The sequence below is a fragment of the Cyanistes caeruleus genome, chromosome 2 (genome assembly GCF_971803275.1).
Source record: "Cyanistes caeruleus chromosome 2, bCyaCae1.hap1.1, whole genome shotgun sequence".
NCBI lineage: Eukaryota > Metazoa > Chordata > Aves > Passeriformes > Paridae > Cyanistes > Cyanistes caeruleus.
In genome coordinates, this window is record NC_141702.1 from 102,741,165 (window position 1) to 102,754,888 (window position 13,724).

A 13,724-nucleotide genomic window follows, 5' to 3' on the forward strand; every position below is an offset into this window, starting at 1 on the left:
GATAGATAATTGATACTACATACCCCACAGCCAGCCTGTTGAAATCAGAGGCTGTGACCATGAGGCAATTGCTGCTGCCTTTAGTTTCCCCACCTGAGGAATTGTGTCCTCCTTGCAAACTATTTCTTCCTTATGGGCACCTTTTCAGAAAGCAGTAGGACTTACCTAGTAGGAAAACATGAGCCTGCAGGGTGAGGCACTTTCTAAATACCCTTAAGGAATTATTTGCTCTTCTGTTAAATACTGTTCAGTATCATATTATTGCCAAGTAGAGAGAGAGAGAAAGGATAGCTCTCCAGGAAAGGCTTTATTTTGAAAATACTGATACCAAGATGGTTTTTTTCCTTAAGTATGTCCCTTAGCTTTTAAGGTTTACAATGTGCAACTAACAGATTCAGCCCAATTTTAAATGCAGAAAAACTGCCTTGAATGGATGGTTTAGGGAGGGTTCAGTTTAATACAGAAAGTAGCTGAAAGTTAGTGCAATGTAGAACAGTTTTACTATTAAAATACCCAGAGTTAAAGCTTAAGAGCAGACAAAAGTTTAATGGTGGAGTAAACAAGTGGAGTAAAAACAAGTAAATTGTCAAGGACTACAGAAAGTTCCTACATTTAGTCTTCAAAGTACAAAATACAATAAATACATGAGGCTCTGTGTAAAAAGAGGAATCTAAAACTACATTTCTGTTACAGCACATGATATTTTGAATACACATAATTTCTAAGATGCTACAGCTTTTTTAAAAGTTATTGCTTAATGGACTGGTCATGTGGTTGTCACTCTTCAAGATGCACTTCAGTTTTTTTAGCTTCTTTTAACATTCTGCTTCCAGCAATAACACTTTAATTTCTCCCATCTGGAAAAAGTCTTGGGATAAATTTGGACAAAGCCAAGTTGTCTGTTTCATGATGATTTCTTCAATGGCAAATTCAAAAGGTCCTTGTATTTAATGCAAAAAAAAAAAAAAAAAAGTGAAACTCTCCTCTGCCATGTTTTAAGAAATCCGGGTGGGTACTTGAACATAATGGCTTGATTTGACCAAAGGCAGCAGAATTTCATTTGCTTGTAAGCATTATTTCATCTTGTACAATGCCCTCATCCATTTGCTAATGCATCAATCCTTCATTTGTTTTCAAAGCACATTTTTCATAGCTTTCAAATTACATTGTCATTGAAATAAGTCTCATGATACTGGAACCAACACAAAATGGACTTTTTTTTTTTCTGTAAGTTATCCATGATTAGTACTTCAAGAATCTGGCTTCTGTATTATTTCATGCCAAGCTTCTTTGTCTAGGTTTAATCCTCGGATACAGCTGAGGGTAAAACAGAAATGAGGATTAAAATTTTAGTACTTTAAAAGGTTACTTTTTTAAAAAAGAAAAAAATAAAGGAACAAAACCCCCTTTCCCTTTGGTGCTAAAATTCTAATGTAACCCATAGTAGCAAAGGCACAGTTATAAAAAACACCCATGGCACTGACAAATATGAATTTAGCAGTCTTAGGCAGGCTTAAAAAAATACCAACCATGTCAGTACAAAAGGGAGGTACTGAACAGCACATAAGTGAGTACTTTCAGCTCTACCCAGATGGGTGGGCCAGGAAAAGCATGTGGCTTTGTAAGTCAAGAGACCTCTGTGTTCAGTGAACTGTGGGATTGTTCCCTGTTCTATAAATGGGACCAGAAAGGTATTCAAGCCTGGTTTGCTTTCTCTCACCTATCAGCTTTTATGGCAGTATAGCTTTGGGCAAGCTGGAAACATCTGTCTGCAGAAGGGCCATGGAAATGGAGGAGCTGTGCTTTAGGGAGTGGAGGGTGGGTGGCCAGTTCCATGAATGACCTGCCAGCAGGAAACTGGTCCCTGCCAGCCTGTGGCCCCTGGGCTGCTCACACATCCTGGCCACACAGGGGACAACTGACAGGACACAGCTTGGGACAGCACACAGCACGAACAGGATGCCTGGGAAGCTGTTGGCTCCCACTTGCAAGGGTTTAGGGAACAGCTGCTGTTCTGAAAAGTATTTTGGCCACTAGCAGATAAAAATATAAAGATATACTTCATACAGTTAAGAGAGATGAATCCTCCCTCTAAATCCTCCCTCTAAATGGCAAAGCATCACAGCATTTCCCATCTAAAGCTCTCCTTAAAGCTGCCCTGTTCTCTCCTTAACCAGACCCTGGCTTTCTTCTTTTCCCAGTGACTAAGACAAGACCAATAACTTCACCACAAGGTCTGTCCCAGCCTGCTGTGATTTCACCATTCTTCAATGAAGTCAGTCAGTTGCAGTATCGTAACACCTGACAGTATTCAAAAGACTCCCTCTGACAGTATTCTCTTATTAGCTTAGGGAGCTAGGGAGTCACTAAGAAGGGTAGAGTGCTGATATAGAAAATACAATCCTTTTTTTTATTCAGTACACCTGACTGCAAAAGGATAAAGTAACTATGATAAGAACAAGACTATATTAATCTACCAAATATTTTCCTTGTTGGTGAACATCATAGACTAGAACTCAGCTGCTATATTAAGAGGCCAGCAACTGCTTTGCAGACCCACCACAGGATATTTCAGTGTCAGCACTAGAACAACTGAACAGACACAGGAGTGTCACAGTTAATAAATACTGTATAGTTCCCCCAAAGATTCTGTTGGGATTGTGTTGTGCTTATAAGGGTTAGTTTTAATTCCCAGTTTAAGATGTGCTGCCTTGTGTTTTGTTATTTTTTCTAGAAGCACAGATGTTCTTTGTGTTCTTACACACCTGTGCTCAGGCTCAGAGCACAAGCTTATGAACAAGCACTATGTGCATAATTCACCCTGGGGCAGGCAAAAATCAAACAGCTGCCATTTTAACCTTACTGTGCAGGGCTGATGGCTGCTCTCAATTTAGAAATGTTTACTTTGGAGAGGAAAAAACTGAGCAGGAGTACTGTGTTAGGGAGGATTTTTCAGTACATAGTATGTAGGCCTGACCTGGAAAGGATACAGACATGAAAACTGATTTTGCATTAGATAGAGTCGCTCTGCAAAATCTAACCAGTTTAAGAGTAAGGATTATCTGCATGAGGAAGGAGGTTCAGCCTCTTTCAAGCATCATACATCAATCAGCTAAAATTCACAGTGGTTAATCTTGGAGAACCTCTTATCTCCAACACCAAGGTAGCTAGAACTGAAAAAAAAAAAAGCTTAATGGAATTTTTATATATGTGTCCATCTGCCAGCATTTTCTAGCAACTCAGCTGTGAGGAGAAATACAGGGACATAATTGAAAGTATCTTATTTGTACACAGTTGTTTTTCATAAAAGGCAATACAAAAGGTGATGAGAGAAGGAGAGGCCATTCATGTAAGGCCTCAGACATATGGTTAAATGTTACTTAAAAAGCATTGGAGGAAACAAAGATCTGCCTTTACTGAGCAATGTAATCTGTTTCCCAACACGAGGAAAAAAGATAACCTAGATTTTTGCAATGTTTATCCCCTTGGATCAAAAGGTGCCTTGTATACACAGGGAAGGACTCATGACTCACTCTTCATGCAAGTTTCAGTTCTGAAAGCCCTTTGTGCCAGTACATTACTTTTCTGAAACATGGAGAACTCGTTTTGTTCTCAAACAATCATAGAATATCCTCAGTTGGAAGGGACCCCCAAGGAATAATTGAGTCCAGCTCCTGGCCCTACACAGGACAGCCCCAAAATCACCCCATGTACCTGAGAACATACTCAAGAAAATCATATTCACATGTCATATTCAGATAAAAGGGGTTTATTTTCCTCTAAGATGTTGGAACAAGGTTGGTATTAGAGCCTGGTGTGTATTGCAGAATGGTGATGCTATTGTTCTTTTGTGCACCCATTAATCTGTGTTAAGTACCTTAAACAGAGGGTGTTAACCCACTCTGCCAAGGTATTCAATTCCCTAAATAAAGATGGAAAATGTCAACTCCTTCCTCTTGACTCTTAAAGCTGCACCTTGATGGACAAGATCCAATGAGAATACAATGCTGTGTACACTCCACATCCTGGGGTGGGGTTTTTTTGGCTCTGGAAGTAGCCAGGACTCACCCCTAGTAGGTTTCGGGGCACGTAGCCTTCCTTGTCATTCAGCCGTGCCCACCACCACTCGATCTCCTCCTCATCCTCCCGGCGCAGGATTGTCATGCAGTCTCCTTCCTTCATGGACAGCTCGTCATCATTCTGAGCCTCATAATCCCACAGTCCATAAATCACTCCTTTGTTCATGATCCCCATCTTCTCCTGCACTCCTGCAGCATTGAAAACACAGAGCAGCTCGAATGAAAAGAAAATATATAAATAAAAAGGACAACAGGAGGGAAGACTCATTTATTCTTACTGGAAGACAGTCCAGGGAAAGAAAAAAAAACCCCAAAATTTCTACCTTACTGCCTATTCAGAGTTGGTCCTGGAAGAAGTGGCTTTGTGAAACTACTTAGAGCAGACAGATTCCTTCCTTAAACATGCTCAGAAAATACAAGGCGAATGGGGAGCGCAACACTGATTGACAAAAGGTTATATTTTTGTGTTCACATTTTCTAGACCTAAGTGATGAGCAAGAAACACTTTCTGTACCCTTAGTGCAACAGTAATCTCTTTCTGTCACAGGGAGAGAGCAATACCTGCTTGGGTTGACCAGGACTGTAATTTTGATGTGTATGGTGTCATTTGCCACCTGGGCCATTTTATTTCAGAACTTTAAAGCAAGCTGCATCTCAGACCTGAGAGATTTGCCTGCTACTCTGCAGCTGCTTTTGGTTATCTCAGCAGTTCTTCATTGCTGTTTCTTTTTTTCTTGTTTTAAACACTGCCTTCAGAAACACAAGTCTGTTAAATTATTTCTGGACCAAGCTGTTTTGGAGCATACAAATGCACCCTGCAAGGCTATTCAGAACTTGCTCATTTTACAGCTGTAGCCAGAGATGATACTTTTCTTTCTGTACACATTCCTCAGCCTCTAAGCAGAAAACTGGAAAAGGCATCTTAGTTTGTACACCAGCTGATTTTCTCTTGAGTAATTATCTTAAAATACTGAATTCTACTGTTGGGTTTTTTTTTGGTTGGTTGGTTTTGTATTTTCAGGAGCAGAGAGTACATTGCACACTGTATCACAAAACCTGTCCTTTTCCTTTTTGTCATGTACCTATTACCACCTACATCTGCTAAAGGAAGCATCTGCTCAAAGCAAGTTCTTTACTTCTGCACACCAGCTCAGCCCATAACATTAAATTACTTCCAGAGCATGGTAAACTCTGCTCAGAGAAACTCTTCCCTTGCTTTGCACTTGGTATAAGTAGAGGTTTGGCCAAAGCCCTGCTCTGCACCCATGTGAAAGGGAAGATTGAGCACTGAGCATCAAAGTAGACAAAGAAGATCCACACAATGCATGTGGTGTCCTAAAGGGGTGTTAATAGTCACACCAGGGCAGTGGGGCACAGAGCCAGCACAGGCATTACATTTCAGAAAGTGAAAACATCCATATTTACGCAGCATCAGACCTGCCATCCAATCAATGCTAAAGGATGACTGGTTTTATTTAAACCTACCTGTGCCTTCTGCATGACATTGGACATCATTTGCAACAAAAAAAGATTAAGTGAATCAATGAATTACACCAGGGTTTATTAGCTTGATAATGAGTTTAGAGAGCCATGTTTTAATGCAGTTCTGGAAACAGATACACATTCCCAAACTTCTTTTACAGAAGCAGTTTTAGGCAGAGAATAATTTCTTACAGTAACTACAGGCAACCAGAACTAGTCTTAGCAATAAGATTAATTTCTGATGGAACAATATGGAACTTTGATAGCTGAACAGCCAATATATCAAGAGACAGTTTCAGCGGTTTCAATCCGGATAAACTGGCAACAGGCCAAAGCCTTACAGTCCTTTCAGGACCAATCAGAAAGTATCTCATAACACAAAGAGATCCCAAACTCAACAAAAACCAGAGTATCAAGTGAAATCACCAGATGGCAGGTCATAAAAACCCCACAAACAAAAAGAATGTATTTCTTCATGCTGTATATAATGAGACCATGGACCTCCTTTCCACAAGATCTCATGGGCAGTTTAACTGAATTTAAGAATTAGACAAATTCCTGAAAGAAATCCCTCTAGAGGTGTACAACACAAATATACCATCTCTTAATTCATATGTGAGTTAAGACAAGTTTAAAATATTAGGCAAATAGTATTTTTATCTAGTCCTGCAATCTTCCTTGTGTATTTAGTGTCAAAGACACCCCTTGGAGTCTGGATACAAAACCAAATGTAATTTTGCTTAGCCTACAAATTTTGATGCCAGTTAAAAAGGCTTCCTCCCTTTATAGAGAAAACTATATATTTGGCACCAAAGACAGTTTCAAGCTTAGTGAGGACAGCTGGACAGACTGCTTTGAAATCTCCTGGCTGAGCAGCTTAAAGCAACTCAGCTCTCGCCTGTGCCATAAAAGCAGAAAGGCAGTTTTACAGCTTTTTCTGTTGTTACATTGCTGTTACTCTAAACTCTTGCAGAGAGATGACACACCAGCTGGTACGTGCCTAGGGGACATGAGCTACATACAAAACAGAGAAAAGTAATTTAAAACCTCATTACACACAAAACATACAGTAAAGCAATGTAAAACCTCATTGACTAATACTCATCACCCCCTAGGGGGAATTAGTTTTCTCCATTCAAAGATAGTATCTCTACAGCCTTACTATTTGAATAAAATCTAAATTTAATCTGGGATTTCTTTTTAAATGCAAGTCAAGAAAAAAGTCAGGAAGGTAAAGTCAAATTCAGTGCTTGCTAACATCCATCAAGGTAGGAACCTGGCAATACCTTCTCTGGTTCTAAGGTGCACATTAGTCCTCATTTCAAGACACCAGGTAACAGCTGGAACTGCCTACTGACATATCCATGTCACTTTTGTTTTCATGTAGAAGTTGTTCTTAGGTGGCAAGATTCACCTAACTGGTTTATCTGTCAATGCACATGCTCCACTCAACACTTTTAATGCAGGGAAACCTTTTGTTACTCAGATCTCCTGCACAGGGTGAGTATTACAAAGTTAATCTCAATGGAACTCACTCTCTGCCATAAAATTCTGTAACAGGAAGCTGAACAAAACCTCTCTCTTTCCAGGAGGAACCTGTGGCACAGGCACCTGAGTGTGCCACTTACCCCTCCTCATGGCACAAATGAACTGAGAGGCAGCAGGGGAGCCCCTGGTGTGCTCCAGGACTCAGGGATGACACTCACCATACAAGAACTGGGAGCACTGCGTGTAGCCTTCCTCCATCTCCTCGCACTTGTCGGCGGCCGTCTGCATGTCGCTGTAGGTCATGGCAAAGACAGCTGCCCCCGACTCCACCAGGAACTTGCACACCTGCACGTTATTGCAGGATGCTGCACAGTGCAGAGGGGTCCTGCAAGGCAAGGACAAAAGGATGGCAATTCACTCCCATGGGAGCAAAGGGCATCCATGCCTGCAGGACCAGGACCCTGGGCAGTCAGCTCTGTCCTGCTGAGGGTTTCCCAGCACAGCACTTAACCCAGAATGTCAAAAGCAATCGCTTCTCACAGGTAACAGGAGCTACTGAGAGCTGCTTGAGCCCTAAAGCTAAGTTGCCATACAGATCTCCAGTTATTCTACCTTTCTACAACCTATTAACATTTTAGGAACATTCATTAAGGCACTAAAAATTAAAAAATTAATCAATATTAAAAACCCACTCAAATCTTTCTGACATCATGCCTCTTACAATTTAGATAATTACTTCAAGATTTGACTTCGTGACAAGTGCGCATAATCGTGATAACCCCTCAGGTTGAGGGAGCACAAGCATCTTTATTCAGTTTTAGGCCTCGACCACTTCTGTTATAGGCAGAAATAACAGTAAAATCACTGCCCCCTGCACCAGCCTTCCATAAACAATCTCCCTGGTTATTTGTAAAAAGGATTTGTAACACATTATCAGCTGCAAGCCTTGTTTGAGGGTTGTGGTTTTCCACTTTGGTTTCAAGTTGGCTGATTATTGGACAAAGAACTGGGGAGAGTTTGCAGGGCTAGATACTGCCCAGAGCACAGGTAAGTTACAGGTTACTTCACAGAGGATATTGGGAATTTCAGCATAAGGCTCATTATAAGCTGTCTTCAATATCTCAAGGAAACAGAGCAATTTCCTGACAACTGTGTCCACCCCTACAGCATTTCTTTCCATAAGGGAATATTGCTATAATTTCCCTATTTTCCCCATCTGCACAGGCCCATATGATGCCCCACTGAGAACTGCTGTTGCTCCACTTTGGAAAGAAAACTCATTGCCAGCTCCACAGAGGGACATTCTGAGGGACCTGCAGCAGCTCCCAAGTCCTGAATTTGTGGAAGAACATCCAAAAGGAACCACTTAATGAAACCCTTACCATCCATCGCTGTCTGCAGCATTCACGTTCACCCCAAACTGCACCAGGAACTTCACGATTTCCGTGTGCCCGGCACACACAGCGTTGTGCAGAGCAGTAATTCCTTCATCATTGGGCATGCTAGGATCTTCCACCTGGCCAGCCAGAAAGGAACCAATCACATTCAGGTGAAACTCCCTGGAATAAACACCTCTTCTCATACAAAAATCAGTTGTCTTATTCTGAAATATGAATTTGTGATGCATTTCTAGGAAGGGCATGAGCAAGAAGACCACAACCACTACCAATTTTGCATCAAGACTCACATTTAAGCTTGCAGTCTCCCTTTAACAGTGTGGTTCAGAGAAACAGGATCTTGGTAACTTACTAAGAGTACTTTTAAGAAATTTCTAATATATGTCTATTTAACTGTGAGCAAAGTTCACATGGATTTTGCCTATCAAATTATCTGATAACTATGAAGCAGTACATAAAAAATGAGAAAAAGGTGTCCTGCAAATTTTATAGTCTTGATCCTAAAAATCCACTGTGGATTTAACACACTTAAAATCAGCCTCTAAATGTGATCACTTGGAACCTGTCAGGATTTATCTCCTTAAGAACAGATTCTGCACTAGTCCAGAAAAGCTATGACTTCCTGGTTTCAATCAGTATTGAAATTCCTCATCTTACAAATTAGCATTTGTACCTCATAAATTATTCTCTGCACAAGGTCAAACTCCCCCTCCAAAGATGAATCCAGAAGCAATGCCAAGGGATTGAATTTCACTCTCATTCCATGCCCAATCCTTTCGGAGCCAGTCTTACGCAAGTTCGTCCTCTTCCCCTGTGAAGAGGTAACACAAGTTACAGGCACTTTTTCCTGGAAAGAGGATGAATGTAAAACTGCTTCTTTGGGAATGAAAGCAGAAATAATCGACTAGAAAAGTGTTCAACAGGAAATTTATAGTATTTTTTTATCAGTCCCCAAACACATTATGAATACATTAAGTTAAGCATGTTATGAAAGATCTCTGCCTTTATCTCTGGACAAGGTCACTATTCAACTCTCATACAGAAGTTACCTTGATCAAACATCAACAAAGCAACAAAACTACTAAATATCAGGAAAAGATGCAATTTTTCCTTGTTGTTTGGACAGTTTTACCATTAACTCTCATAGCTATTAAACCAAGCAGCCCACTCCACAAAGTACTCTACTTTAAGTGCTGATGTAAAGTTATTAGCATTTTTGTAAATATAGCAGAGGTTAACAGGAGCCAACAGGGATAGAAAATGGTTTTGGTGAAATATAGAACCAAGTGTAGAATTGCTTTAGATGCCCCCATTGATACTGGGAACCAAGTATTTCTATAGCTGAGTTTGTAGCCGTTCCTTTAGGGAACACGCTCGCATTAGCTCAGCGCTCGCCCAGCTGCCTGGGCAGCAGCAATAACACTATTCACAAGGGTATGTAAATTTCTGACAGATGTCCAGTCAAAGATGAATAGAACTGACTCATATTCCACAAGAGCAGGCATGTGGAGATAAGATATATAAGTAGAGATTCCCATGAAATTCTCTTCTGCCTGTAGATTTGTACATAATATCAAAAGTAGGGGCTTTTTCAAGAGTAAGCCCGGCAGAACTACCCACGGATTTAAATATGAAATCAGGAAGTTGGGCTGGTTTCTTCTCATCATTGCAGAAATATTACAAAGCCAAGCAGAAATGAGTTCTCATAATTCAGGAAATCCTACCACTCAAGTTTCCTTGTAAAAGGGATCAAGAACAAAATCTTTAAAGAATGAACATACAAAATGTCTCCAAGCACAAATTACAAGGTTAAAAAGAAACATTTAAACCTTTTAACTCCTTTGCACTGAAGTGATAGAGGAAAAAAACCACTTTCATGTATCAGGTTATCAAAACTATCAAAAATCTACTCTTGATAGGTTTTTAAAGAAAGTCTTTGAGAAACTGAAATCATTAAGCATTTTTGTTCTACAACAGTGAGATAACATCATACCACACACAGATACAAATCTGCAAAATAAAATGGTAAAAATGCTGCCTCCTCTCAGCCCCAAGAGATTCCATTTTGATGCAACTTGAGAGTAGACTGATGTTAAATCAGAAAGAAAGAATTTCAAAGAAATTCAGGAAACATTCAGTAGAAGTACAAACAGCTGATGTCTACAAATGAGTTTTTAAGGCAGAAACTAAACAAGTCTGTTCCTCCATATTTTTCAAGAAAAGCACTTTCAGATAAACAAATGCAATCTAGGATTAAGAAAGTTAGTCCCCAGCTCATATTAGCAATAGTGGGAAATGCTTGTGAAATCTGTATCTCAAGGAAAAAAAAATAAAAATTAAATCAGCATTAATTTTTCTTGAAGAGAATATGGGTGTAGGCAGATTTCTATAAGGAATATTCTTTACAGCTCTGTAGAGTTTTTCTATCTGTGGTATTCTGTTTGAAACTTTTCATTATGTCATTAGTTCTAGGGACAAGAGACTTCTCATTACTGTTATGCAGCCTGGAGATAAGAGCATCACACAAATAGAAAAGATACCCAGAGAGTGACTTCTAGACTGTGAGACTGTTCTCCCACATCTGCCTGAGCTCTACAACACAATGCTCAGGGTTTATGGCAGCACTTGAGATGATTTATTGACAGAACACCCCAGTTGTAAGCTCATACTTACAGGAGGCAAGGAAAATTGTCCAGTAACTTCAGGAGGCCTCATATTGAATGAGTCCTCTCCCAAACTCTCTGGTTCCCCTGATGGATAGGGAGGAGGTGGGTATGGAGGATATTCTTCCATGTACACCTCCAGTGGCAGTGGAGCTTCTAGGTTTGGTTCTTCTGGTTTGGGCTGTGAGAGTTCATCACAGTCTGATACAGCTTCAGGAACAGTGTCCAAAGGCACGGGGGGAAGAGCAGCTTCGTTCTGCTCTGCTGCTGTGCTTTCTGTCTCCTCAGCAATAGCTGGTTCTGGCATGGAGGCAGCTGTTTCTTTTTCTGATTCTGTGCTTAGATAAGGATTTGGGATTTCCACTGGGCTTTCGGGACTGGCAGCTGATGCCGTCTGTTTGGAGGGATGCGATGGAGCTGAGATAGTCTCCATTGCAGCCAGAGTGGTCCTCTGATACAACAGCTTCTGAATGTTGGGGCCATTAGGCCCCTCTGGCTCAGTGATAGAGCTGCGTTTCTTCAGTGGTCTGGGGGCATTGGACAGCTTTTTCCGTAGAGCTTCCAGGTCAGCATCGCTCTGGTTGCGGTAGGGGTTGGATAAGAAAGGCAGCAGCTTGGTCGGGCTCAGGGGACGGGGTATCCGCTCTGGTTCGTGGTTCTCATGAGCAGAGGCTGCTGTTTCCATCTCAGGCTCTGGACTGCCTGGCTTGCCCTGGAGGTTGGAGTAGATGTTCTCTGTCTGTGGCAGCTGATTCTGTACCCCAGCTCCTGCCATCACAGGCTTGCCATACACTGTGGAGCAGGTCAGACAGGGGTGGGGGGAAAGAAGTTTGATTATTTGATCAACAAGAAAACAACAACAAAGAAATGTGAATCAGGTTGTGTATTCTTTATGCAGGACAAAGAAGCAGAATACAAAAAAACTGACCAGAACTAATCTGGTAACCAGATCTAGCATTAGTTACCTTGCAAACCCAAGACACACATTCTACACTTCCTGTTAACACTCTTACACAGCATGGAAGATCCACCTAAGATTCTTACAGCTGCCCTGACCCACTTAATTCCCCTGAAGAACAGCTTCATACCCACAGACCAGGCGGAAAGAACTTCTATCTGAGGGTCATCAGATGGAAGAGAGCTACATGCTTACCACTTGGGAAGTGTGGTCCTCTGGTCTGCGCCCTCGTCAAAGCACTCTGCACTGCCTGCTGGAAGTTCTTGCCAGGAGTCTGCTGTTGGGTGTACATGCTGTAAATGGAACTCGCAGCCACAGTCTGAGGCTTTCGAAATGGTGGAAGTGAAGTCTCTTTGGATGGCTGAGGAGTAAAAGGTCTCACAGCTGCTGCTGGGGGACTCTCCTGTTTGGAGGAAGGAAGAATTTGATCCTGGCTAGAGGAAGAACCTGCAGGAGGTACTGAAATCCTTTGCTGTATCTGCTGAGAAAGATGAGAAGGCTGCTGCGCCACTGTTTTTTGCTTGTTCGCCATAGCTGCAATAGCCAAAGGCAGCTTCTGCAGGTTTCCATCCAGCTTCGTATCAGCAGGCTGCAGGTGACTGGCTTGACCGAAGTAAGGCAAATTAATCTGTTTTGGTTTAGTGGGAACAGGTGGTGGCACCTTGGTTACATTTTTATTGGTTGTCTGAAAGACAAAACAATTTCATTAAGATGAAACATTGAGACATGATTTAAGCCTTCTGCTATGAAGGACCAAAGAGCCTCAAAATATGACACAGTATCTTATATCTACTACTGCTGTAATAAGGTTTACAACATCATTGGAAACAAGAAGAAACTGCTTGAAACATTTTGTCATTACTGATGTTTGAAAGTACTTTTAGCTTATTCTCTTTAATTCTTTCTGTAACAGATGTGTTTAAAACAGGAGCAATGGCAGGGCACAGTAATTTCTCTAGAGATAACAGACACTCAGTTGACATGAGGCTGCTCTCCAACAAAGCACTTGTCATCCCCAGTTGTAGGCTAGTTCACCCCTACATGATCAAACTGTGCCCTCCTGCCAAAATTAAGTTGAGAAGTTTCAGTGCTATCAAACATCTGAAGGATACTGTTGCATTCAAGAGTGAAGCAAGTATGTAGATGATTTTGAAAAAAACCCAAACATGAAAATACCTCTTTGTATCTTTGGAGTTAAAAATACACACTCATACAAGTAATATAGCCACAGTGACTGTAGAGCCTGATTTGGAGATACCAATTGCCATTAAAAGCCTAAGAGACATCTTCTCTCATTAGCAGTCATTTAAAAGCTGACCTCAGTACTTTTCAAAGCTTTCTGCCAGCCACATTAGAACAGCTGTGGGTAAGTCCTGGCAGATGGAAAGCATCAGCCCAGGTTCCCTGCATACCTGTGCTTCCCGCAGGAGATCCTCGCTGCTCTGGTTTTTCCTCAGAGTGCCCAGCCCAGCAGCCTGGTCCACAGAATCAAACATGGAGAACGGACGCACCTTCTTCTCTTTGTCTCGTAAAAAAGTTTCTCCTTCTGCTGTTGTTGAAGAGAGAGGAGACCAACTTTCAAAAGGGATGGCACAATTCAAGGGGTGAGAGTCCTGCTTTGTACAATATTTAGCACAGTGTATGCAGGGGATGCTTT

The 13,724-nt window shown here is 41.3% G+C and overlaps 1 protein-coding gene across 19 annotated transcripts in view; it reads right to left on the reverse strand.

The window, feature by feature from the left end:
- Nucleotides 1-288: 288 nt before the first annotated feature.
- The window catches only part of TP53BP2 (tumor protein p53 binding protein 2), a 64,199-nt gene continuing 50,763 nt past the window's right edge, over nt 289-13,724 (reverse strand). For 18 of the 19 annotated variants that reach the window (XM_086878829.1, XM_086878831.1, XM_086878833.1 and 15 more), the window contains 8 exons: nt 13,480-13,616; nt 12,263-12,752; nt 11,120-11,901; nt 9,120-9,257; nt 8,432-8,565; nt 7,268-7,434; nt 4,069-4,268; nt 289-1,317 (listed from right to left, as the gene is read on the reverse strand). In XM_086878829.1, coding sequence (XP_086734955.1) covers nt 1,276-1,317; nt 4,069-4,268; nt 7,268-7,434; nt 8,432-8,565; nt 9,120-9,257; nt 11,120-11,901; nt 12,263-12,752; nt 13,480-13,616 — 2,090 coding nt within the window. In that variant the 3' untranslated portion in view covers nt 289-1,275. The remainder of the gene's footprint in view (nt 1,318-4,068; nt 4,269-7,267; nt 7,435-8,431; nt 8,566-9,119; nt 9,258-11,119; nt 11,902-12,262; nt 12,753-13,479; nt 13,617-13,724) is intronic. The other variant, XM_086878846.1, reaches the window with a different exon arrangement.